The 22,292-nt window shown below is 49.6% G+C and overlaps 7 protein-coding genes across 7 annotated transcripts; 3 read left to right on the top strand and 4 right to left on the bottom strand.

Annotated features, from left to right (window-relative positions):
* Positions 1 to 1,980: 1,980 nt before the first annotated feature.
* Positions 1,981 to 2,613, bottom strand: SCP_1502630 (hypothetical protein; the record flags this gene model as incomplete). Its single annotated transcript, XM_027764367.1, has 1 exon — positions 1,981 to 2,613. One exon carries the CDS (start codon positions 2,611 to 2,613, stop codon positions 1,981 to 1,983), a length of 633 nt encoding a protein of 210 aa, XP_027620168.1.
* Positions 2,614 to 3,209: 596 nt separating this feature from the next.
* On the bottom strand, positions 3,210 to 5,330 carry SCP_1502620 (Autophagy-related protein; the record flags this gene model as incomplete). Its single annotated transcript, XM_027764366.1, has 8 exons — positions 3,210 to 3,246; positions 3,306 to 3,407; positions 3,460 to 3,621; positions 3,682 to 4,246; positions 4,299 to 4,458; positions 4,966 to 5,081; positions 5,157 to 5,230; positions 5,275 to 5,330. 8 exons carry the CDS (start codon positions 5,328 to 5,330, stop codon positions 3,210 to 3,212), a joined length of 1,272 nt encoding a protein of 423 aa, XP_027620167.1.
* Positions 5,331 to 5,841: 511 nt separating this feature from the next.
* SCP_1502610 (hypothetical protein) lies at positions 5,842 to 7,215 on the top strand (the record flags this gene model as incomplete). Its single annotated transcript, XM_027764365.1, has 2 exons — positions 5,842 to 6,453; positions 6,505 to 7,215. 2 exons carry the CDS (start codon positions 5,842 to 5,844, stop codon positions 7,213 to 7,215), a joined length of 1,323 nt encoding a protein of 440 aa, XP_027620166.1.
* A 454-nt stretch (positions 7,216 to 7,669) lies between these two features.
* SCP_1502600 (Transcriptional activator HAP3) lies at positions 7,670 to 8,241 on the bottom strand (the record flags this gene model as incomplete). The annotated part of the gene is made up of 3 exons (XM_027764364.1): positions 7,670 to 7,735; positions 7,795 to 8,043; positions 8,104 to 8,241. The coding sequence occupies 3 exons, from the start codon at positions 8,239 to 8,241 to the stop codon at positions 7,670 to 7,672; spliced, it is 453 nt and encodes a 150-aa protein (XP_027620165.1).
* A 960-nt stretch (positions 8,242 to 9,201) lies between these two features.
* On the bottom strand, positions 9,202 to 10,382 carry SCP_1502590 (hypothetical protein; the record flags this gene model as incomplete). Its single annotated transcript, XM_027764363.1, has 9 exons — positions 9,202 to 9,263; positions 9,324 to 9,365; positions 9,420 to 9,556; positions 9,609 to 9,654; positions 9,710 to 9,786; positions 9,841 to 9,893; positions 10,053 to 10,148; positions 10,207 to 10,304; positions 10,358 to 10,382. 9 exons carry the CDS (start codon positions 10,380 to 10,382, stop codon positions 9,202 to 9,204), a joined length of 636 nt encoding a protein of 211 aa, XP_027620164.1.
* Positions 10,383 to 12,469: 2,087 nt separating this feature from the next.
* SCP_1502580 (Cys-Gly metallodipeptidase dug1) lies at positions 12,470 to 14,375 on the top strand (the record flags this gene model as incomplete). Its single annotated transcript, XM_027764362.1, has 9 exons — positions 12,470 to 12,558; positions 12,615 to 12,834; positions 12,896 to 13,180; positions 13,242 to 13,483; positions 13,537 to 13,743; positions 13,794 to 13,971; positions 14,042 to 14,169; positions 14,223 to 14,265; positions 14,325 to 14,375. 9 exons carry the CDS (start codon positions 12,470 to 12,472, stop codon positions 14,373 to 14,375), a joined length of 1,443 nt encoding a protein of 480 aa, XP_027620163.1.
* Positions 14,376 to 14,649: 274 nt separating this feature from the next.
* Positions 14,650 to 22,145, top strand: SCP_1502570 (Pre-mRNA-splicing factor brr2; the record flags this gene model as incomplete). The annotated part of the gene is made up of 18 exons (XM_027764361.1): positions 14,650 to 16,218; positions 16,270 to 17,519; positions 17,574 to 17,883; positions 17,952 to 17,963; positions 18,022 to 18,145; positions 18,199 to 18,247; positions 18,305 to 18,400; positions 18,451 to 18,529; positions 18,657 to 18,742; positions 18,802 to 19,543; positions 19,597 to 19,853; positions 19,918 to 20,311; positions 20,366 to 20,680; positions 20,732 to 20,888; positions 20,943 to 21,005; positions 21,061 to 21,488; positions 21,541 to 21,644; positions 21,698 to 22,145. The coding sequence occupies 18 exons, from the start codon at positions 14,650 to 14,652 to the stop codon at positions 22,143 to 22,145; spliced, it is 6,483 nt and encodes a 2,160-aa protein (XP_027620162.1).
* Positions 22,146 to 22,292: the final 147 nt, after the last annotated feature.

Raw genomic sequence — 22,292 nt, 5'->3', positions numbered from 1 at the left:
TCTGTGTTCTCCATTGACCCACATCACTGGTAAAAGTATAAGTTTGATCAATTGTTAATTAGAGACATTTTACCTTCTGCTTTTACATTGGGGTTTTCTGAATGATTAATATAGCGTGTCTCATTACCAACAGTTGCACCATCTAAGACCTGAGCTTCATTGAGTGCAAATGCATAATTCAATTTGCGATAATCATTTAGTGTTCTGACAAACAATATTATACTGTAAGCAAGAGGAATGAATAGAACCTCAGATTGTAGACATACTGTACTGCATCAACCATATTCTCAATTCTATAATCTGGAGCAATCTCTGAAATATACTCTAAAATCACTAGACATTAGATCTTGTCATAAGGCAGCAGAAAGCTTCATACCTCCAACTAATTGATTTAATGGAATGTCCTTAACAGCAAAGGCACCTAGACCATATGATCCACTCTTTACTTCAATGTACTATAACACTTTAGTTTATAACATAAATAAGAGAAATGTGATAACACTTACTGAACATTGACTACACTGTAATTTCTGGTTTTCACATATATGTGGAGTTTTTCTAGAATTCTCTAACATGCCTGTGAATATGAGTGATCAAATTTATAAAAATAGTGAAATTACTTCTATTAGATCAGAATAGTTAGTAGTGAGCTATTGAATAGACTAAATGTGTAATACTTTTTTTTGCCCTTCTGATTAGAGCATAACTCTGGGTCACATTCTCGACCAAACTTCATACATTTGCATGAGCCATTAATACATCTTTTATTGCATCTGCAACCCTTGTATCTGAGTTTGCCTAAAAAGAGAGTATCAGTGAGTGTTTATTTAAGTGAAAAATTATCTGCATACATCGCTGATCACATCCACAGTTTTTTCTGCAATGTAAATTGAACTCATAGCACATACACCCAGTCGAGTTGTTACATGGTCCGTTATGATGACAAAAATCAATTCTATAGTCTTATGGTTAGCTTTAGACTAGCCAGTGTGAATTACCACATACGATGAAAAGTTTAGGTTAATCACAGAATTATATTCAGATGTATACTTTGGAAGATCTTCTGCAAGAATTTCATCATCTGCTCATATACTGTCAATAACTCACAGTTCATAGAAATATAGAAAAATACAACATACAGAAGAAAAGTGGTGCTTGACTCTGAGATAATTTTTGTGGAATGATCTGTTCATCACTAAATAATAAACACCTTTGCCTGAATAGCTGTAACATAAAGATGTTGAAATGAAGAATTTGCTAATATTTCATAAGAAATTTACCTCAAAGCATGGAACATGACATAAAATAGCAAGATGACAGGGCAAGGCATCTGGTAGAAGACCAAAGATACTTCTGTAAAATGCTTGCTCTGACTCATTGGGTAAAGTTATAATATCCTGAAAGATATCTGTGTATAAGTCAAGTTATTCAGTACATTGAAAACAGACCTTATCATCTTCCACAAGAAGAAAACAATTAGATCCACAAGATGGATGTTTGGTGCCCTTCATATCAGTGCTTCTCAGTTGTGGTTGTAGAATATCCAGTGGATAACCAGGCAGCTCTGAGACTTGTCATTGTGATTTTAATGCAGAGATGAAAAATACCTACTGTGTGTTGCACAGAATACATTAACACAATTTAGGTTAGGGCAGAATAAATCCATGTTCTCATTGATTTGCTTCCAAATATCCAAATCTCTTGAATAAACTGAACGTCTACACCATTCCGAAGTCTTATATCCATGCCAGAGCAGTGGATCTCTGCATGATACATAACATTCCATCAACTTGGAGTTGAATTGAATCAACATACCTTTGTTTCATGCGCCAGAGAAGCCCAGTTCCACCCGGATTGTTAGACAACAGCAAACACGGAAGGACGGTGTGTTGGTCAATTACATTGTAAGATAGCCCAAGGTTCTTGGTCAACCTTCGCGTGACTTCCAATGCAATGACATCGACTTGATCAGAAAAAAGATCACTGATCAGCATGAAAGCTCTGGAACATCACTGGAAGTAAAACCTCACCGTCGTTGTCGCGCCAGAAGGCCTGCCAGACGAAGTGGTCGAACAGCATGGCGTATTCGACCTCGTTGAAGCCGGGTTCGCCGGCATACTGAATGTATCGAAGTGGCACAGCCTGGGTTCCATCATCGGCGTCATGGTCAGATTTGAGATTTCGCGCGGATGGTGTGCATGCTTCATATTTTGGATGGGGCTTGACATGGGAGCGGATCGAGGTGACGGAGGATATCACAGTGGATCGCGACCCTTGTTCTAAGTCATATACAGAGAACGAGAGATCGAGAGCTTCATCCAGAGCCATGTCGTCGACGCCAGGGCCACAGCACAGCTCCAAAGCGTCTTCGAAGACAGGCTCCACCGCACGGCGAGAAGTTCTAGCCAGCCCGCGGATGAGCAGTTGACAGCTCCCCAGCTCCCAGAGGTAGAACTCCTGCCAAACATCCCGGAACGTATCAATAATCTGATCGCGAACAGAGCGTTTCTTGCGAGCGGCCGCAGCGAAGCGCTCTCGGATTTGTTGCTCTATTAATTCGTCGGGCTCCAGAGGCTCGCGGTGGACGATAAAGAGAGGCTGTTCCTCATCCATATCAGCAGCGTATGGCACGGAGGAAGGTTTGTTATCGAGTTACGTCAAGATGATAGCAGTCAAGATATACGGAAAGGTGAGGGACACTGCCTCGGAGACTGAGTGAAGAGCAGTCAAGAAGTTGAAAGCCGCCAAGTCTGTTGAAGAATCAATAAAGATCGGCTTGTTGATCGTCACAATTCGATCGAGATCAAGTCAGGTTGCATCCGCGACGAGGACTCGGACTCGAAGAACCCCATCTCCGCGGTATCGTACTACGAACATTAATGCGATCATGACACTAGCTAAGCGGACCTCGACACCGACAAAGTCCTGATACAGGAAAGCTACCGGATACACTCGAAACACGTATAGCTCTTCCCACCATTGTGAGCCCGCCTCTACGTTCATGGAGCGCAGGTTCAAAAAAAGGGCGGGTGGCGCAGCATCCATAGAACCACTGTTTCCAGTCTTCAACAGCAATCACTGGAAGATCGCTGCGCTGACGCGAAATCCTCCCAGAGTTTCAGTCAGGACATCCTAATCATTACACAGGACGCGTCGATCCCACGGAGTATGCAGCAGAGTATCATAATTATCACGTAGAACCCAGCAGCTCAGTCGTTGGCAGACTCATCATTCGGGTCTAGCAAGCTGTTAAAGCGTTGGCATGAGTACACAACAATACAGGACTGCAAGCTGGGGCGACGCGCCTATATTGCTTTAGTAGCGAGCATTCCCCACCATTCTCTAAGTCGATGTTGTATGAATAGAAGTAACCTTCTGACGATATTACCATTACTTGCGGCATCGTCCTTCAGAAACAAATGCATAAGAGATGTCACCAGGAAGGAACCATCGACTCACCCGCTGAGAGCAACAATACACCGCGCACCGCTCGTCGGTAACCTAAGGAATGCGAAGTCACGCGAAGGCTCCCACATCTCCGTCAAGGTGTTCGGGAGGTATCCTCCAACAGATGACGTAAGGTTCTTCGTTAGATGCATCGATCTCCGTCTCAAAGCCGATCTACATACAAACGTCACGTCAATAATCCTTCCGAAGAGAATAACGGAAGACGTTGCTTACGAGACGCTCCCGGTCTTCTTCTTGTCAACATACGCCTCATAACCACCATCAAGACCCTGCGAGCCCTCGCGGCTGTCCAGCGACTCCGACGGGCTCGACGGACTCGGGACAGACTTCGAGCTCGATGTCCCTGACTTCTGCTGCTGACCAAGCTTGAAGATGTGTACGGTATCGTGCGCCGAGCTCACCGCAAGGAGCGTTGAGACAAGGTTGAAGCTGATAGAGTATATGCGCGCCTCGCGCGTGCCCCTGCGGAACTGGTATAGCTTCTCCGCGCCGGGGATGCTCCATACACGGATGACGGTGCCCTTGTCCGACGCTGTCGCAAGGAGCGTGCCTGTGCTGTTGATGGAGAGGAACGATATTGGTGACTTGTGCGCCTGGATCACGTTTGCCACGGACAACGAGCGCGTCGAAAACAGGAGTACATCGCCCGTCTGTTGGTTTGCAGGAGGTGGTGAAGAGGGCTGCACAGATGGCTGTGCGAGGGGGGAGGTAGGCGATGGAACGGGGGACGGATAAGCGAGGTAAGAGTTGTCGGACGATGGTGAGAGAGCAACAATAGCTGGGGGAAAGTGTTAGGGATTTTATGACACAAGCTTGAGATCGAAACTGACCCTCTTCGTTCGGTGTTGTTTCTATCACATGTAACAGTCGCATGTTGGAGATGTCATAAATGTAGATCTCGAGTTTGAGCACGATGACAAGCGTTTTGCGGTTCATCTTGACGGCAAGGATGGAGGAGGGAAAAAGGAGCTCACAAATCATCGATTGCCGCTGTGGGTAAATGCGTGAGAAAATGAAATGCCCACATTCAGAGACATAGTTGAGAATATGAGAGACTTAGGAACAAGGATCACGACCTGCCTGGCGACTGACTGGCATAGTTCCATCTGTCCTGTGCAAGAGGCTCCCCATGAGTCACTGTAGCCGCGCGCACTTCAAGATGCCTCTGCAGTCGAGGGCAGGTCATGAGCCCGACGAGACACTATCTGTCAGATGCTGTTATGGCCTTCCGTAACTGTTGGCGTGTAGCGAGATTCAGTGTGGAATGATGCATCTGCAGACCATGGACCTGACATCACCACCGCATAAAGGTGCACATGGGAGTGTGTTCTGCAGGAATGCGCATGGGTTGTGGTTGAATCCGTCAAGGATAAATGCGTATCGTTGCTAAATTACGCATCGACGGAGCACCACCAATTCCACTCCTCCCCAGTTCTAGAAGACACCCTGCGCGGGTGCCACCAACTGGGACGTAAGTCATTGGCGACTACTACGTACCTTTGTATTAACAATCTGCAGCTTGCGTGGACTTGATTGGGGGAAGTCAGCGGCGCCCACCAGGGCGATGAGGGATGTACAGAACAGCATCTCGACGATTCCCCGCGCGCCATCATCTGCAATGGACCCTGTCTCAGCATACCGAGTAACGAGCATGACAAGGGAGAGCTGAGACTAAAGTGCACACGCACTCATAGTGTAGACTCTGCCAAAGGGGTCGCAGTTAATAATGCTGTAGCCTTTGCGCGTGCCAACGGAGATGCACCTGCGGGGATGAGCGAGGGCGACGTGCAAGGCCTGTGTACTCACGTAAAGTCCTGATTGAAATTGGCAAACAGCATGTTGGAGTTGACGCGCTCCACCATCGTCACAGACGGTGCCCTGGTCAGTGGTCGTAGAGGTCGTCTCAGTTCTCTGGAGTGAGCAAGCTCAGCAGGGGCAACATTGGCGCTGGACAGATGAGCCACGTGATGCTAAGAACTGAACCAACCGGTTCAGTTGCATTCCATCGGAATCAGACCCCGGAAGCACGTGTTTGTCGTTGCGGTCACCCGGCATGCCTTACTTGCTAACTTAGTTGCTACAGACTGCCACGCCGAATTTGTGCCCCCTTCATTTTGACCTTCACGACCCTACACGCTATTCAAGGGTACAGGTGTTTGCTACCTTGCGCTAAGGGTGTGTATTCAAGGAATTATTTGAACCTTTACGCCTGCTGATCCGGGCACGCAGCATTTTGTTCTGCAGAGCACGATAATATTGCCATTTTTTTCCCTCCATTATTTGCGTCGTAGTCGTGAGCACTGTAGCGTGGTATTGACTCTATCTCACTCTTTCTGGTTATCACCGCAGTACAAGCTCATCCACAAACTATACATGGCCAGTTTCTCATGGTCGGACAGCGTCCAAGCTGCCTTCTCTTCTTGTCTTGTCTGCCTGCACTCTTCATCAGATACAGATCATACACAGTCACCAAATTCCAACTCGCGCCCCTCACGACAATCGAATGCCTTGATCAGCACTATGCCGCCACCACGTGCGCGGCCTGACGAGCTCGAAGGCCTCCTCGCGGACTCGGACTCAGCAGACGCAGAGACGATGTCGCTGCACTCAAACATCGGTGAAGAGCATAGACGAAAAAAGCGCCGGCGGCCAAGGAAGGGCATCAGGCTCTTCGGGCTCGACCTGTTTGGACGCCCACCAATTCACCTATCGGAGTCAGAGTCCGAGGGCGAGCGGTCAGGACGGAGAGATCGTACGATCTCATCCTCTACACTTGACTCAGACGCTTCCCCGCTGGATCCGTCTGCCATCGAGCAGTTCTCTGCTACGCGTCTCGCTGCGGCGACCGCGGCTGCGGACGAGGAGCGCAGGCGAGCGAAAGAGGAGCGGAGGATGTTGAGGAAGGAAAGGAAGCAGCTCAAACGAGTAGCGATGGAAATGGGGCTTGGACTGCAGCATGGAGGCGAGGAGTTTGAGGGTTTCCAGGTGAGCGAGCTTCGATCTTCCTTGGTCTGTGATTACTGAGCAAGCTTTCAGGGAAGCGGGAGTGGATATCCCACCTCATATAACAAGGGTCCTGGCTCCGGTTCAGGCTCTATGTCATTTCCTGGTTCGCCGTTTACAGAGGAGTTTGGGCCGTTCATGGAGGGACAGCAGGTTGCTCCCGATGACGACGGCGATGCCGGTGCAGACTTCGGCGCAGAATCATACACACGCCCGGCTACCCATTCCACATCATCTGGCACGGGATCAGACTCGCGCTCGCGCACTTCTGCCTCAGTCTCTAACTCAAACTCGACGTCGAATGTAGACCCATCGCGATATAATCACCATTATCTGACGCAGCAGCCAGCGCCGCTCGCTTCGCCCACTTTCCGCAGCTCACCTCAGCAACCGCACAAGAAACAGAAGCGCAGATCGACGAAGTCCAAGTCTCATTCTGCCAAGCAGTCCGAGTCGTCGGGCTCGCATTCTCCGTCCCTTCTCACTTCGCAGTCGCCGTCAATTCAATCACCTCCGGCAGACCGCGCATTCGCACAGCCAGAAATTGCAGCCCCTCCGTTTTCCGAGGATGCTCCCGAAGCTCAACTTAACGGGTTTTCTAGCGCTGCACTGCGTCCTCAGGGACAGAAGGTCCTGTCAGTCCCCTCACCTGTGGATGAGGGATTCCCGAGCGTGGGTCTCCGCGGTCTACAGCGCACGAAGAGTGACATGGGTGTATTCTTGGCACGTCGTGGAGACGACTGAGCCTGTCACATCTTTGCTATTTTAAAGGTTATCCTTGGTGATATAGTGAATGCATCTGCAGCGGTCACATCTGTACCACCGGTATCTATCTTGTTCATTGATATCTATGCACATTTTACTTACAAGGACTATGTCGTGAATTGCGGATGGAATGACTGTTGTTACTATTATTGTTGAAGCTTCAAAGCTTCAAACTTCTAGGCTCCCATTTACACTGACTGGGTCGCGATGCATCATCATGGGGTTGTGTTGCACAACTATTCTAAGAATATCTACAACCTGCCTTGAACGGAGACTAAGTATGCTCGGCGAACACACGATATAAGGAAAAACAGGACAGAACTACAGTGAGCATGCGTGCAACTACTGCTACAAATTGAGTACAATGTTTGATAAATTACCACATAATACAGTACACGGTCGACCTCGCCCCAGAGACACCTAGTCAGAGTTACTACTCCTCCACGCGAGGATCGGTGGCTTCGGCGGAACGTGCGTTGTTTGTGGAAGTAGTTTGGTGCTGTGCAGGACACATAGTCAATTGTGCGCACGTAACGCTTTGAGATGTTCAATACTCACCTGGCGCAACTTTGCGAGGTGAATTTTCAATGTCTCTGCGTAGTTCTCGAAACCTAGTGTCGCCATAGCGTACAGGATATCTTCTCCCCCTATCGTCTTACGCTTCTCCATCTGGCACTTCTCTGCGGCCTCAGAGGTGATGAAGCTGATGAACTCCGAGACGCACTCCTGCACACATTCTTTGGCCTCTTTAGAGATCTTAGCCGTACCGGGGACGGCGGATTTCATGATGCGTGAGACGTTCGCAATCTTTCAGGCATGCGCATGGCTCTCAGCGCGGTCAACGCGAGAGAAATGGCTGAAACATACAGGAAGAAATCGGTCTTGCTCGCGATATTCGCCCACTTCCTGCTCCGTGATGGGTGCAGGTTCCGGTGCCTGCACAGGTTCCGGGGCAACGCCAGTGCCATCATCTTGGGGCGCAATGGCAGGCGGAAAGTCCGACATACGGTATCACAACTTCCCCTCTAGCTTGTTCGAATGTGTATCAGGATGCAGAGGGACTCAAGAAGTAGCTGGAGTTGCTGCAGACCGTGACACTGGCATGACCGTGGACATCATCATTGGACTGTCGCGTTCGCACGTGACCAAGCTCCGTGTGCAGTGCGTAGGTAAGTACTTCTAGGTACTATATTGTAAGGGCAACCAGCTCGTGAGAGTCAGACGCCAACTTATGCGCTTGCAAATCGACAAGGACAAGACTTACATACAGTTCCTCGTTGCGCGCTGCATGGAACCGAACCGAGGCACTTTCATATGGGAGCTCCCACGAGGAAGATTGGTAATTCACAAGATACATATTGCAAGTGATCAATTAAACATGGCAGTCACATCTGAGTTGTGAGATTCTGCGCTTTCACCCACTGCATCCCCTGGATGTGACTCAGCAGAACATCTTTATTTGAACATTGGACGCCGAGTAAGTCTCACAAAAACTGCAGTGGTGTATATTTCTGTCGTTTAGAGTACGGTCACGCACTGGCGCAGCATCACTGATGGGTGGTATTACAGTTATTGACACAGGAGATGGTGCCGCCATCTAAATTAATGGAGGTAACGATAGAGTTCAACGTGAAGCTATGAAGGTAATAAAGATCAAGAAGGAAGACTCCAACAGCTGTCCGGCGGGGATGCACATTGTACATGCGTTGACCAGTGTTCAGAGCTTGTGTAACTTCTTGGAGGCAGTAGAGAGCCCATATACATGTCAGATTACTCAGAAAAGAGGAAGAAAGTGGCCATTGATCCGGGGGGGGGGGGGGGGGGGGGGGGTTAGGTTAGGTTTAGTTGGATTGAAGAACTTGATATGCATGAGACGAGGTGGGACACTCTGTCTAATCACAGTGAGTCAGAATCTCAATGAGTTGACGGAGATCGATTATACCCACTGACTCTGAGTCCAGTCGCTCAGAAGTAGAACTCCGGCCCGTAGTCCAGAAAAAGTTCTGCGCCCTTTGCAAGTGATTTCTCTGTTCGCAACGTCGTCACAGTATGGGTTATCGCACTTTAGACACTGTGTCTTTACTCACTTGCATAGATTCCGATACGATGGTCCCCATGTACAATACGGACTGGACGAGAGTCCAATCAGTGTGCACTCTACAGCAGGTCTCTGCAAGACGTACTGCCAACGATGCAGTTCGCCTTCTTTTCAGGCGCATGGTTGATGAACCGTGTAGTATTGCCTGCATAGGTGCTGTCGTTGCTCAGCGAAGGGTCTATTCCAAAGACGTAGCTGCGTCCTCGATGGTTGGAGAGTTGGCTATGATAATACGTGAGCCAAGGAGCACAGTGAGGAATTATGAGAGTTGTACCCTCTTGAATCAAACGTCGCCTCGTAGATCAGCTCCCCGATGTATTCTAACGTCGACTCTTAAATCTAATAGAGAATATTCGAAATGATCTGGAGGCGTACCAGCAATCAAATCCCCCTCTTTGGCAGATTGCATAAGAAATACTCCAAGGCCGAAGTCGCTGTGCTTTACTCCGAATCTCTAAATAGGCCATTAAACTTGTGGGAAAATGAGCGAGTACGATAAAACTGACCTTTTGTCGGCCCTTCTGAATTTGAGAATTTCTGCAGTAATCGACATGGATGTCTGCATATCAGGATAAGTTGATCGCGGAAGCGGGAATGCAGTTCAGGCAGTACTACTCACTACTGTTAAAAGGAGGGCTTCAGTGTCACTGAAATAGTCATGTAAAGATTGCCTCTCACTTTATTTCGCAGGACAAGCACAGCTCCGGATCGCACTCACGGTTGGCGCGGCGACATGGACAGCGATCAGTGTCACACGCTCGAGTTCGCATATGCTTGCGGCGTGTACAGCGGCATCCACGCCATCGTCTTGAACCTGGCGTCACCCCCGGTGTCAACGAACATGAATCTCAGTGACACTGCGGAAGGCTCACAGTCTCTGCTACAACGGCATTCCCGTGCACAGTGCGCTTTGTTTCGTGAGCAAGGACATTGTGCATCGCATGGTCCCTGGTGAGTGCATGGTTCATTTCTGCCCGAAAATGTGAGCAGGATGTCCTCGGCAAAGGGGATGTCACAGCTTACGGGGTAAACTCCGAAGGTTGATCATCGGCTAAGAGTTGCCATGAGTCCGGAGGAAACTGCAGATATCACAAGAGGCTCACCGAAGTCACTGGAGGATGAGATACGTATTATTGGCGCTTGTTCTCGTTTCAGCTCATTGACTTTCTCAGACTCCTGGTTGTATAATAGACTACACATGGTGGAAACCTGCATAGGAAGGATGAAGACTTCTCCGGGCTTTCACTGATAGACGCTGACCTCCCAGCATGGTTTCCGACAGATAACTGCCAGTTCACATGGCTTCGAGGCGGGGGCTATCTGTAGTATCACGCGCAAATTTTCACAGTCTTGCAGAGACCATTGTGTTTCCTAGTTCAAACTGCTTCAGAAGAAATGCAATAAATGTTTACAAAACGTACTATTAGAAGACCAGACTTGGAAACAAAGCAATCATTGCCACAAGTAATATGGGATGATTTGTCATTTACATGGGGAGGCAGAACTCCCGTTTCGTCAAGATTAAGTGCACACTGATGGTGGTCTATCGATGGTTCAGTGGTCAACGGGAAATTTGTGAACATAGCGCTTACTGTGGGAAGAGCATAGAGCTTGCACACAACTGAGCTTCGGACAACAGAGCGTCAAATAATTCTGTAGACGATGGCGCAAGTCATTCCGATCAGGTGTGGGGTAGTCAGGCAAGGCTGGAAACAACACGTGCGAAGACCCTGGCCAATCAAGCGAATCGCTTGGAAAACTATGTGAGAATTCGGCGTGCGCATGTAGAATTGAAAATCTAGTCACTTCTGTGTATCCGTCCATATTGCGCCCCAGACTGTCGAGGAGGAGCACAGCATACGAGGCAAGATTTCTGTTTCTTCTATTTGGGCTATTGAGATGTGATGTTTATAGTGAAGTCGCCGGGAAGTCTCTATGATGATTGCGCTTACTACGAGAGATATAAGTGCACCACTACGAATGACAGATGACCGCTCACAATCTGGGTCAACGTGACCGTCCTGCCACGCTAGATGCTCGTATTCGAGCATGTGTTTATTTGCGTCAAAAGTTGGATCGTCCGCGAACGGCACAAAGGGCATGTCATGGGAATCATCCCCGTGGTATATGTTGGATGAAACAGGAGCACAAGCTTCATACGGGGTGTACTGTTCAATGTTCTGGACTTGATGAATGGTCACTTCAAGTTTGTCAACGGTTAAAGTATTATCGTGCAAGATCTGCACTGTGAATATCTCCTCGTCTACCTTTCCCGCTTCAACTAACAAGGTGTCTTGCATCTGATGCATGTTTTCGCTTGGGAGTGGTGTCACTCTAAACCGGTGGCCCTCAACGCATCTTCTCCGATTAGGAATACCGCAGTGACAAAGAGATGCGATAGCTTGCTGAGAAAAAATGCGCTCCCAAGTGTAGAAGTCTCTCCAAACTTCACGGAACACAGAACGAACGATTTCCGCCGTCAGCTCAGGAGCTCGAGGGTTACTGAGGCGCTTCCAGAAATCGTATGGCATGGTTTCCGGAGTCTCTGACTAGATATAGCCAATATGTTGAATTTTGCTTATATAAAGGGGGGAACAACGTACCTTTGCGGAAGTAGCTGATTGTTAACGGCACCCAATTTATGTTCGTGGGCTTGATCAAACCTCCACCTAAAAACAGATAATATAAGCCCACTTCTCTCAGTCAAAAATCCACTGACTCTATGGAAAATACAGCTGGTCCTAACGTGCAACCTGCCAGAGTGGCCGAACAGACGGTGGTGGCGCGGCAAGTTATCTACGATACCCTATAACTGAGTGTTGAATCGAACCATAAAAAATGTACCTTATTTCAATGATAAACCCTGAGTTCGTTACGTTGAGGCTTCTCTTTCGCTATGAAGTGGTGAGTATAGAGTCTAAGAGTCATGAAGTTCACCGTTCCAATAGACTTTCCGGAAATGGGATTATGGCCTCACATTACGTAACTCCATTGCTATGGCAGTCCTCCTTCGGTCATTCACCGCAAATTCGAGGATACCGTGACCGCTCTGAAGGGTTTTCATTATATCGTAAGTGTGCATGCGGTTCCACCACATGTTTCTGGTGATTGAATGATTGTTGCCAGTAAGAAGATATGGCAGCTCTTTCGAGGTTTCTGAGCTTCATCGATCAGAACGCTGGTAGGTTTATCCAGCGCCTTGCAGATGCTGTGTCTATTCAGAGGTGAGCACCTTAAGTTCACGGTCATGTTGAAACCAGTCGATCAGTGTCCTCTTCAGCATAAGCGGCAACGGAGTTCATCGTCAGGATGTGTTCAAGATGGCATTGTGGTTGCAGGGCCAGCTGGACACTCTTGGTGTGCAGACCAAATCCGTAGACCTTGGAAGACACGTCATGGACGGTCAGGATCTTCCCTTACCCCCTGCAATCTTGGGCAGAATTGGTGATGATCCCAAGAAGAAGACCGTGCTGATCTACGGACACTACGATGTGCAGCCGGTATGTGATTTTGTATCAAGTCTTCCGGAATGTAGTGAACATCCATTTTGGTTCACGACAGGCGGAGAAGAGTGATGGATGGGACACTGAGCCGTTCACTCTCGTTGTAGATCCTGCCACAGACAGGCTCATCGGGCGAGGTTCCACAGACGACAAAGGTCCAATCCTTGGTTGGCTGAATGTGTTAGAGGCACACAAAGCCCTTGGCCTTGATCTTCCAGTAAATTTGAAATTTTGCTTTGAAGGAATGGAAGAAAGCGGTAGCGATGGATTGGACGAACTGATCACGTCCGAGGTGGCGAAGGGAAAGGACGGCTGGTTCTGGGGTGTAGATTGCGTCTGCATCGTAAGTGCAAGATAAAGTTCGGCATTGTCTCTGTGACGAGGAAATTCTGACCCGATCACAGTCGGACAACTACTGGCTCAATTCGCGAACTCCTTGCATAACATATGGTCTTCGTGGACTAGCCTACTTTAAGCTCACCGTTTCTGGACCTGCGCGTGATTTGCACTCTGGTTCTTTTGGCAGAACCGTGCATGAGCCAATGACTGACCTTGTCTTGCTCATGAGTAAGCTGGTGGATACGAATGGCAAAATTCTGGTCCCAGGTGTTGACGAGATGGTATCTGTTGCTAGTCAAGAAGAGAAGTAAGTTGACCTTCGCATACCCCATGATACTTCAATCTGACACGTTCGCCTAGAGCACTATATGCGCAGCTTGATTACTCTGTCGCCGATGTCGAGAATGCAGTGGGCGCACCAATTGCTTTGTCTGATGACAAAGTGGAGGTTCTTATGGGACGTATGCGCTACCCTTCGCTGTCTCTGCACGGCATTGAAGGGGCTTTCTATGGCGCGGGTGCTAAAACCGTCATTCCTGCGAGTGTCTCGGGTAAATTCAGTATCCGGTAAGTTTGGTTAAAGTTCTTTGGGAAAATGTTTCTGACAGCCCATGCAGCTTGGTGCCTCCGCAAACCCCAGAAGCTGTAGAGCCTCTAGTGTTCGCATACATAAATGCAGAATTTGCAAGGCTGAACTCGAAGAACAAGCTGAAGATTGAAAATCTTCACGGCGGCAAGCCCTGGGTCGCCGACCACACTCACTGGAACTATGAAGCAGCGAAGCGCGCGACAGAGGTATGCCTTGTCCCTTTCCTTCAGACCTTGTCCCTTGTTGCGAATGTTTTGACGTCGGTCCTTGGAATAGGCGGTATACAAGCAGACACCCAACTTGACTCGTGAAGGCGGCTCTATTCCTGTCACTCTAACCTTTGCGGAAAGTCTTGGTGTGAATGTCCTGCTCTTGCCGATGGGAAGAGGGGATGACGGTGCTCAGTGAGTTCTTGAGTTGAGGGGGCGGGACAAGTACTGACTTGTTCCACTTTCAGCTCAACCAACGAAAAACTAGACAAGTCGAACTTCATAGAAGGAGTACGTGTAACATTATTTCTATTTCATGCATGCTGCTCACCGAATTACGGGTTTCGCAGAGCAAATTGCTGGGCACATATTTGTATGAAGTCGGCGCCGTCAACGCGTAGGGCCATCGGGAATGAGTTGTTGGCTTATGGTCAGTGCGAAGAAGAATTGAACAATGTAAATTAGGGTAGAGCGGGACTGTTGTTGTATCCAACTCAATGCAATAACTACAAGGTGTGCTTTTCGAAAGGTTGCCGCGCGCGTTGGTCAGTTAGTACCGCTATTTGCAGTCCAGTTTGTTCTTTGGTGCCAAGGGTCCCCAGATCTGGAGCTTAGATTTCTAAGCCACGCCGCGCTTGCTCAAGGTCTTGCTCGACGTCGTTTCATATTTTCGTCATGTCTGCCAAACGCGACTTGTCTGGTTACAACTATGCTGCCATTTCTTCGCTCGTCTTGACAGCAGACAGGTCCGCTCTCCCCCGCCGTGATAAGGAGCCAGATGGTGCGCCAACATCTCTCGCTGGTCGTATCGACCCTCGCGAAATGGGCTCTAGGGTGCAGCGCGAGGCACCCAAAGACCTAGAGAAAAAGAAGAAGAAGGCTGCGGATAGGCAGGAAGGTACCGAGAAACAGACGAAGCGGAGAGCGGCAGAGACAACTGGGTTCGGTTACACCGACATCATCGAGGCTACTCAGGACGTCGAGGGGCTCACATATCGCCCGCGAACGGCGGAGACTCGCGAAGTGTACGAACTCATCCTGTCGAGTGTCCACCAGACCCTGGGAGACCAAGCGCAGGACGTCGTGCGCAGCGCTGCGGACACAATTCTGGAGGTGCTGAAGAACGAGAATTTGAAAGACTTTGACAAGAAAAAGGAGGTTGAGGAGATTGTCGGCTCAATCTCGAACGAGGCATTCTCGCAGCTAGTGAACCTGTCGAAGAAGATTACCGACTATGGTGCCGAAGACGAGACAATGGCGGATCCTGACTTGGAGCGCAAGGACGCCGAGATTGACGATGAGATGGGTGTTGCAGTCGTGTTCGACGAAGAGGAGGAGGAAGAAGAGGAAGAGGAGGGATATGAGATCCGCGACGAGTCCGAGGAGGAGGCAGAGGATACGGAAGAAGGCGCAGAGGCACCGCCGGAGTCGTTGGAGGGAGAAGATGAACTTGTCGTCGGTGGCAGCTCGACAGCGCAACACGGCAGGACGCAAGTGGACAAAGACATTGTCTCCCCACACGTCATCGACGCGTTCTGGGTACAGCGTCAAATCTCTGAAGTGTACCCTGACCCGGTGACGGCCGCGGACAAAGCTTCGTCGGTGCTCACGATCCTGGGTTCCGAGTCGAGCTTGCGCGACTGCGAGAACCAGCTGATGGAGCTGTTCGAGTACCAGAGCTTCCATGTGATCACCAAATTCCTGAAGAACAGAGACGTGATCGTGTGGTGCACGAAGATCATGCGCAGTGACGCGGACGAGCGGGTCAATGTAGAAGTTGCCATGCGGGAGAAGGGTCTGGGTTGGATCTTGCGGGACCTTGCAGGCGACAGGAAGGCGAAGGGGAAGACAGACGCAATGGACGTAGATGAAAAACCACAGGTGGAGGCGGTGCCCAGGACGGCGACTCTTGCGCCCGGATCGACGGTGCAGCCGAAGCGCACGGTGGATCTCGAGGGCATGGCATTCAGCCAGGGCGGTCATCTCATGTCGAACAAGAAATGCAAGCTGCCAGACGGTTCGTTCAAGCGGGCTAAGAAGGGGTATGAAGAAATCCATGTCCCTGCTCCCAAACAGAAGCCAACGACCGCGAGCGACTTCGTGCCCATAACCGACCTTCCTGCGTGGGCGAGAGAAGGCTTCCCAGGTATCAGGACGCTGAATCGCATCCAGAGCAAGCTCTACCCTGTCGCCTTCGGAACTGACGAACCAATTCTTCTGTGTGCACCGACAGGTGCGGGAAAGGTGTGTAATACTACGCCTTGTTTTTAGCCTGCGTCACTCATACTCGCATAGACCAATGTCGCTATGCTCACTATTCTGAACGAACTGAGCAAGCATCGCGATGAAGAGACGGGCACATTCGACCTTGACGCATTTAAGATTATCTACGTCGCACCGATGAAGGCCCTTGTGCAAGAGATGGTCGGCAACTTCAGCTCTCGGCTAAGCGCATTTGGCGTAAAGGTTGGCGAGTTGACGGGTGACTCTCAGATGACGAAGCAGCAAATCTCGGAGACGCAGATTATCGTCACAACTCCGGAGAAGTGGGATGTCATCACGCGCAAGAGCACGGACACTAGTTATACGAACCTCGTGCGTCTCATCATTGTCGACGAGATTCACCTGTTGCACGACGAACGCGGCCCCGTCCTGGAGAGCATCATTGCTCGGACGATCAGACGGATGGAGCAGACATCAGAGTATGTTCGGCTGGTTGGCCTTTCCGCGACACTTCCAAATTACCAGGATGTTGCCACATTCCTCCGCGTCGATCCCGCCAAGGGCGTTTTCTACTTCGACGCTTCGTACCGACCGTGTGGACTGCAGCAGCAGTTCATCGGCGTGACGGAGAAGAAGGCCATCAAGCGCTACCAAGTCATGAATGAAGTTTGCTACGAGAAGGTCCTTGATCAAGCTGGCAAGAACCAAACGTTGGTGTTTGTGCACTCGCGCAAAGAGACGGCGAAGACAGCGAAGTTCATTCGTGACATGGCCATCGACAAGGAGACCATTACGCAATTTGTCAAGCCTGATGGGGCCACGCGCGAGATTCTTCTGGAGGAGTCGAATAATGTGAAGGATACCAATCTGAAGGATCTACTCCAGTTCGGTTTCGGTATTCATCATGCTGGAATGTCCCGGGAGGATCGTGGTCTCGTTGAGGAATTGTTTGCGGACGGGCATTTGCAAGTCCTCGTCTGCACTGCGACGCTTGCTTGGGGTGTCAATCTCCCAGCACATACAGTCATCATCAAGGGCACGCAGATCTACAATCCGGAGAAGGGCCGTTGGGTTGAGCTATCTTCACAAGATGTGCTGCAGATGCTTGGACGTGCCGGTCGCCCGCAATACGACACGTACGGAGAAGGTATCATAATTACCAACCACTCCGAGCTACAGTACTACTTGAGTTTGATGAACCAGCAGTTGCCTATCGAGTCGCAGTATGTGTCTAAGCTGGCGGACCACCTCAATGCCGAGATCGTGTTGGGGACCATCAGGAACAGGGATGAGGCCGTCCAGTGGCTTGGATACACATACCTGTAAGCATTCCGTTTTCCCCCACAGTTTCTAAATACTCACTTCACCGTTACCAGGTATGTTCGCATGCTCAGGGATCCCGTGCTGTATAGCGTCGGTGTCGACTATCTCGAAGATGACCCATCCTTGGTACAGAAACGCGCTGACATCATCCACACTGCTGCCGTCCTCCTAGAGAAATGTCATCTTGTGAAGTACGAGCGCTCATCAGGCAGGTTCCAGAGCACTGAATTGGGTCGAATTGCTTCACATTACTACGTGACATATAACTCGATGGCCACGTACAACCAGCATTTGCGATCAACTATGTCGACGCTGGAACTGTTCCGAGTATTCGCTCTGTCGAACGAGTTCAAGCTGTTGCCCGTGAGCGCTCTTTCCTGTTCTTCTCACTCCATGACGGTCGCTGACTCATCCATGACCATCAACCACAGGTACGCCAAGATGTACGTGTTACTCTAATCCTCTTGAGCCGTAACACGAAAACTCACATGTTATTCTCAGGAAAAACTAGAGTTGAGCAAATTGTTGGAAAGGGTTCCCATACCAGTGAAAGAGAGTGTCGAAGAGCCTGCGGCTAAGATCAATGTATTACTTCAAGCATACATCTCTCAGCTTAAGTTGGAAGGCGAGGAGATTTGTATCATTTTAATGGGCAGTTTGTTGACACGATGCATATAGGTTTCGCTCTGGTCGCAGACATGGTGTATGTTCAACAATCGGCCGGACGGTAAGTGTTACCTCTGGTTTCGTATGATTGGCTTAACTAATTCGTTGCGTATGGCAGTATTTTGCGTGCGATGTTTGAAATATGCTTGAAGAGAGGATGGGCAATTCCAGCCAAGGCCGCTCTTGATCTCTGCAAAATGGTGGATAGGCGAATGTCAGTATGATTCCTCACTTTCCACGAATTTCCTAACAGCAGTCCTCTAGGTGGGGTTCCATGACTCCTCTGCGCCAGTTCAAAGGTGTCCCTGCCGAAATTGTCAGGAAAGCTGAAGGGAAGCAGTTCGTGAGTACACTGTTGGAAAGACAGTTGTTTCTGGCTCTGACGTTGTGTTCACAGCCGTGGTACCGTTACTTCGACTTGGCGAGTACTTTGCAAGCTCAAATGAGAATATGCTGACGTGTGCACCTAGAATCCTCCTGAAATCGGCGAGCTCATCGGGGTCCAGAATGCGGGAAGATTGGTTCACCGTCTCGTTCACAGTTTCCCCAAACTTCAGTGCGTAATATGACGTTGATATAAGACGCGCGACGCTCATTTCTTGTTTTTCCCACTAGACTGCAAGCTCAAGTTCAACCCATCACTCGGTCGCTCCTGCGTATTGACTTGACTATCATACCTGACTTCCGTTGGGACGAGAAGATACATGGCACAGCAGAATCGTTTTGGATCCTCGTGGAGGACGTTGATGGAGAGATAATTCTTTTCCACGACACATTCATCCTCCGTCAACGGTATGCGGAAGATGAGCACAACGTGACACTGACTGTGCCAATGTTTGAGCCAGTTCCACCCAATTATTACATCTCCATCGTCTCGGACCGTTGGTTGCACTCCGAAACCCGACTACCTATCTCATTCAAGCACCTCATTTTGCCAGATAAGTTTCCCCTACCGACCCCTCTTCTGGATCTCCAGCCTCTTCCTCTCTCGGCTCTGCACAACAAGGAATTCGAGAGCATCTACTCGTCGACTATCCAGATGTTCAATAAGATCCAAACGCAGGTCTTCCAAGCGTTATACACTACCGACGAGAATGTTTTCATTGGCGCTCCCACTGGCAGTGGCAAAACGATCTGCGCTGAGTTTGCGTTGATGCGGTTGTGGAGTAAACGCGAGCAGCAGAGGGCAGTATGCATTGAGCCATACCAGGAGATGGTAGAGCAGCGCGTGGCTGAATGGCGCATAAAGTTCAGCAATCTTCAGGGGGGCAAGGAGATTGTCAGTCTTACGGGCGAGACTAGTGCTGATTTGCGGCTTCTGGAGAAGGGTGACCTCATAGTTTGTACGCCAACACAGGTGTGTTCCGCATCGCATTGCGTTTGCATCATTGATCTCACTCGACTCTGTAGTGGGATGTTCTTTCCAGGCGATGGCGGCAACGGAAGAACGTCCAAACCATCGGTCTGCTAATTGCTGATGAAGTCCAGCTTGTGGGAGGCGAAGTCGGTCCAACTTACGAGGTCGTGATATCTCGTACACGGTACGTTTCGGCACAGACGGAGATTAAGACCCGCATAGTAGCCTGTGGTGTATCGTTAGCCAATGCGCGGGACCTCGGCGAATGGATGGGCGCACCATCGCACGCGATATTCAACTTCCCACCTAGGTACGTACTGCGCATAGTTGTTTCGATGTGGTTAACTACATCAACTGACCTTTACCTTCGACAGTGCTCGTCCGCTCGACATGGATATCCACCTTCAGAGCTTCACCATCCCTCATTTCCCTTCGCTCATGATCGCTATGTCAAAACCCGCCTACCTAGCCATTGTCGAGTACTCGCCGACCAAGCCAGTCATAATCTTCGTACCATCTCGACGACAATGTCGACTGACTGCAGATGACCTTCTGACTCATTGCGGTGCAGATGACAACAGCAACCGCTTCCTGAACGTCGAGGAGGCGGATCTTCAGCCACATCTGGATCATGTCAGTGATCAAGGTCTAGTTGAGACGCTGAAGCATGGCATTGGGTACTACCACGAGGCTCTCAACAAGCAAGACAAACGCATTGTCGAGAGACTGTTTCAGTCAGGTGCGATTCAAGTATTGATTGCCTCTAAGGTGAGCGGTGTTGTCTGTGTTGTTCTGCTGTATGACCTCTGACTTTATGCCCAGGACACCGCTTGGAGCCTTCCTGTTGCGAGCTACATGGTGATCATCATGGGTGTCCAGTTTTACGAGGGTAAAGAACACCGCTACGTTGATTACCCTGTGATGGATGTCCTGCAGATGATGGGACGTGCTTGCCGCCCAACTGAGGATGACAAGAGCCGTTGCGTCCTGATGTGCCAGCAGACACGCAAAGACTTCTACAAGAAATTCCTTGCGGAAGGATTACCTATCGAGTCCCATCTTCCGACCCATCTGCTGCATGACTATTTCCTCGCAGAAATTGCGGTGAAGACAATCGAGAACAAGCAGGATGCTATGGTACGCGATCGATCTGCTCCAGATTATGAGTTTCTGATTTATAGTGTGTAGGATATCTTGACCTGGACTTACTTTTACCGGCGAATGACGCAGAATCCTAATTACTACAATCTGCATAATGTCAGCCACCAACATCTATCGGATCATCTGTCGGAGCTCGTTGAAAACACTTTGAACGATCTGGTCAACTCCAAGTGTATCGCCATCGGTGAGTTCTACTAATGTAAGGAGAAGCAAACATGAATGCTGATCCTGTTGTTAGAGGATGAAATGGATGTTTCGCCGCTAAACTTGGGTATGATTGCCGCGTACTACAATATCTCGTGTAAGTTTTACATCCTAAATATCACTGTTTTAAACTTACCTGATTGTTCTATCAGACGTTACGGTGGAGGTGTACACGCTCTCTCTCAAGGAACGCACCAAACTTAAGGGTCTTCTCGAGGTCGTCTCTTCGTCTGCAGAATTCGAGACAATACCCATCCGTCGACACGAGGATGTGCTACTGCGTCGCATTTATGACCGTGTGCCAGTCAAACTTGATCGCGCCGACTTCGAAGCACCGCACTTCAAGACATTCCTGTTGTTGCAGGCACACTTCTCCCGCTTACAACTACCGCCAGATCTTGCTGCGGATCAGGTGCTTGTGCTTGAGAAGGTCCTCAACCTGCTCTCTGCATGCGTGGATGTGATGTCTTCGAATGCATGGCTGAACGCGTTGGGCGCGATGGATTTGTCGCAGATGTGCGTGCAGGCTTGCTGGGAGACGGATTCGCCACTCAAGCAAATTCCACATTTCGAGCCTGATGTACGTATCATTTCTATCGTCGTGACGGGGCTATTCCTGACATTATTTCCAGGTGGTCAAGCGGTGCAAAGCTGCGGGCATTGAGTCAGTGTACGACATCATGGAAATGGAGGATGACAAGCGAAACGATGTTCTCCAGATGGATGCACGGCAAATGTAGGCCTTCTTAATCACTTCTTAGTCCGTGCATAGACTGAGTCCCTCCTCAGGCGTGATGTTGCGACATTTGTCAACTCGTACCCTACACTGGACGTCAATTACGAGCTTGCAAAGGGCGATTACACCGCAGGCGCGCCTATCACCATTCAAGTTTCCCTCACGCGAGACACAGATGAGGAGGCTGAGGCTAGTGGTGGAGACGACGAGACGGTCGTGGCACCATTCTACCCGATGAAGAAGCTTGCGAATTGGTGGCTCGTCATTGGAGAACCAAAGACGCGTCAGCTTCTCGCGATCAAGCGAGTGACGGTGCATCGGAGCCTCGCAGTGCGGTTGGAGTTCTCACTTCCGCAGGGAGAGCATGCCCTCAAGCTATACGTGATCTGCGACTCGTACATGGGCGCAGATCATGATATCGACCTTCAGCCGCTCGAGGTCGCAGAGGGCGAGGAGAGCGAGAGTGAGAGTGAGGAGAGTGATGATGCGATGGAAGAGTAGTGTAGGTCCTTTCGCTTTGTATCCTGCTTTCGCTCCATGAGCATAAAATGTATCATTAGCCGTATCCGTATACTATACATCCTCGATTGTGCAAGATGACTGAAATTTGGCAAGCGATACGGGCAATATATGACCAGAGTGTATTAT

The sequence above is a fragment of the Sparassis crispa genome, assembly GCF_003851025.1.
Source record: "Sparassis crispa DNA, contig_000014F, whole genome shotgun sequence".
NCBI lineage: Eukaryota > Fungi > Basidiomycota > Agaricomycetes > Polyporales > Sparassidaceae > Sparassis > Sparassis crispa.
This window is presented reverse-complemented; position numbering and strand designations above follow the sequence as displayed.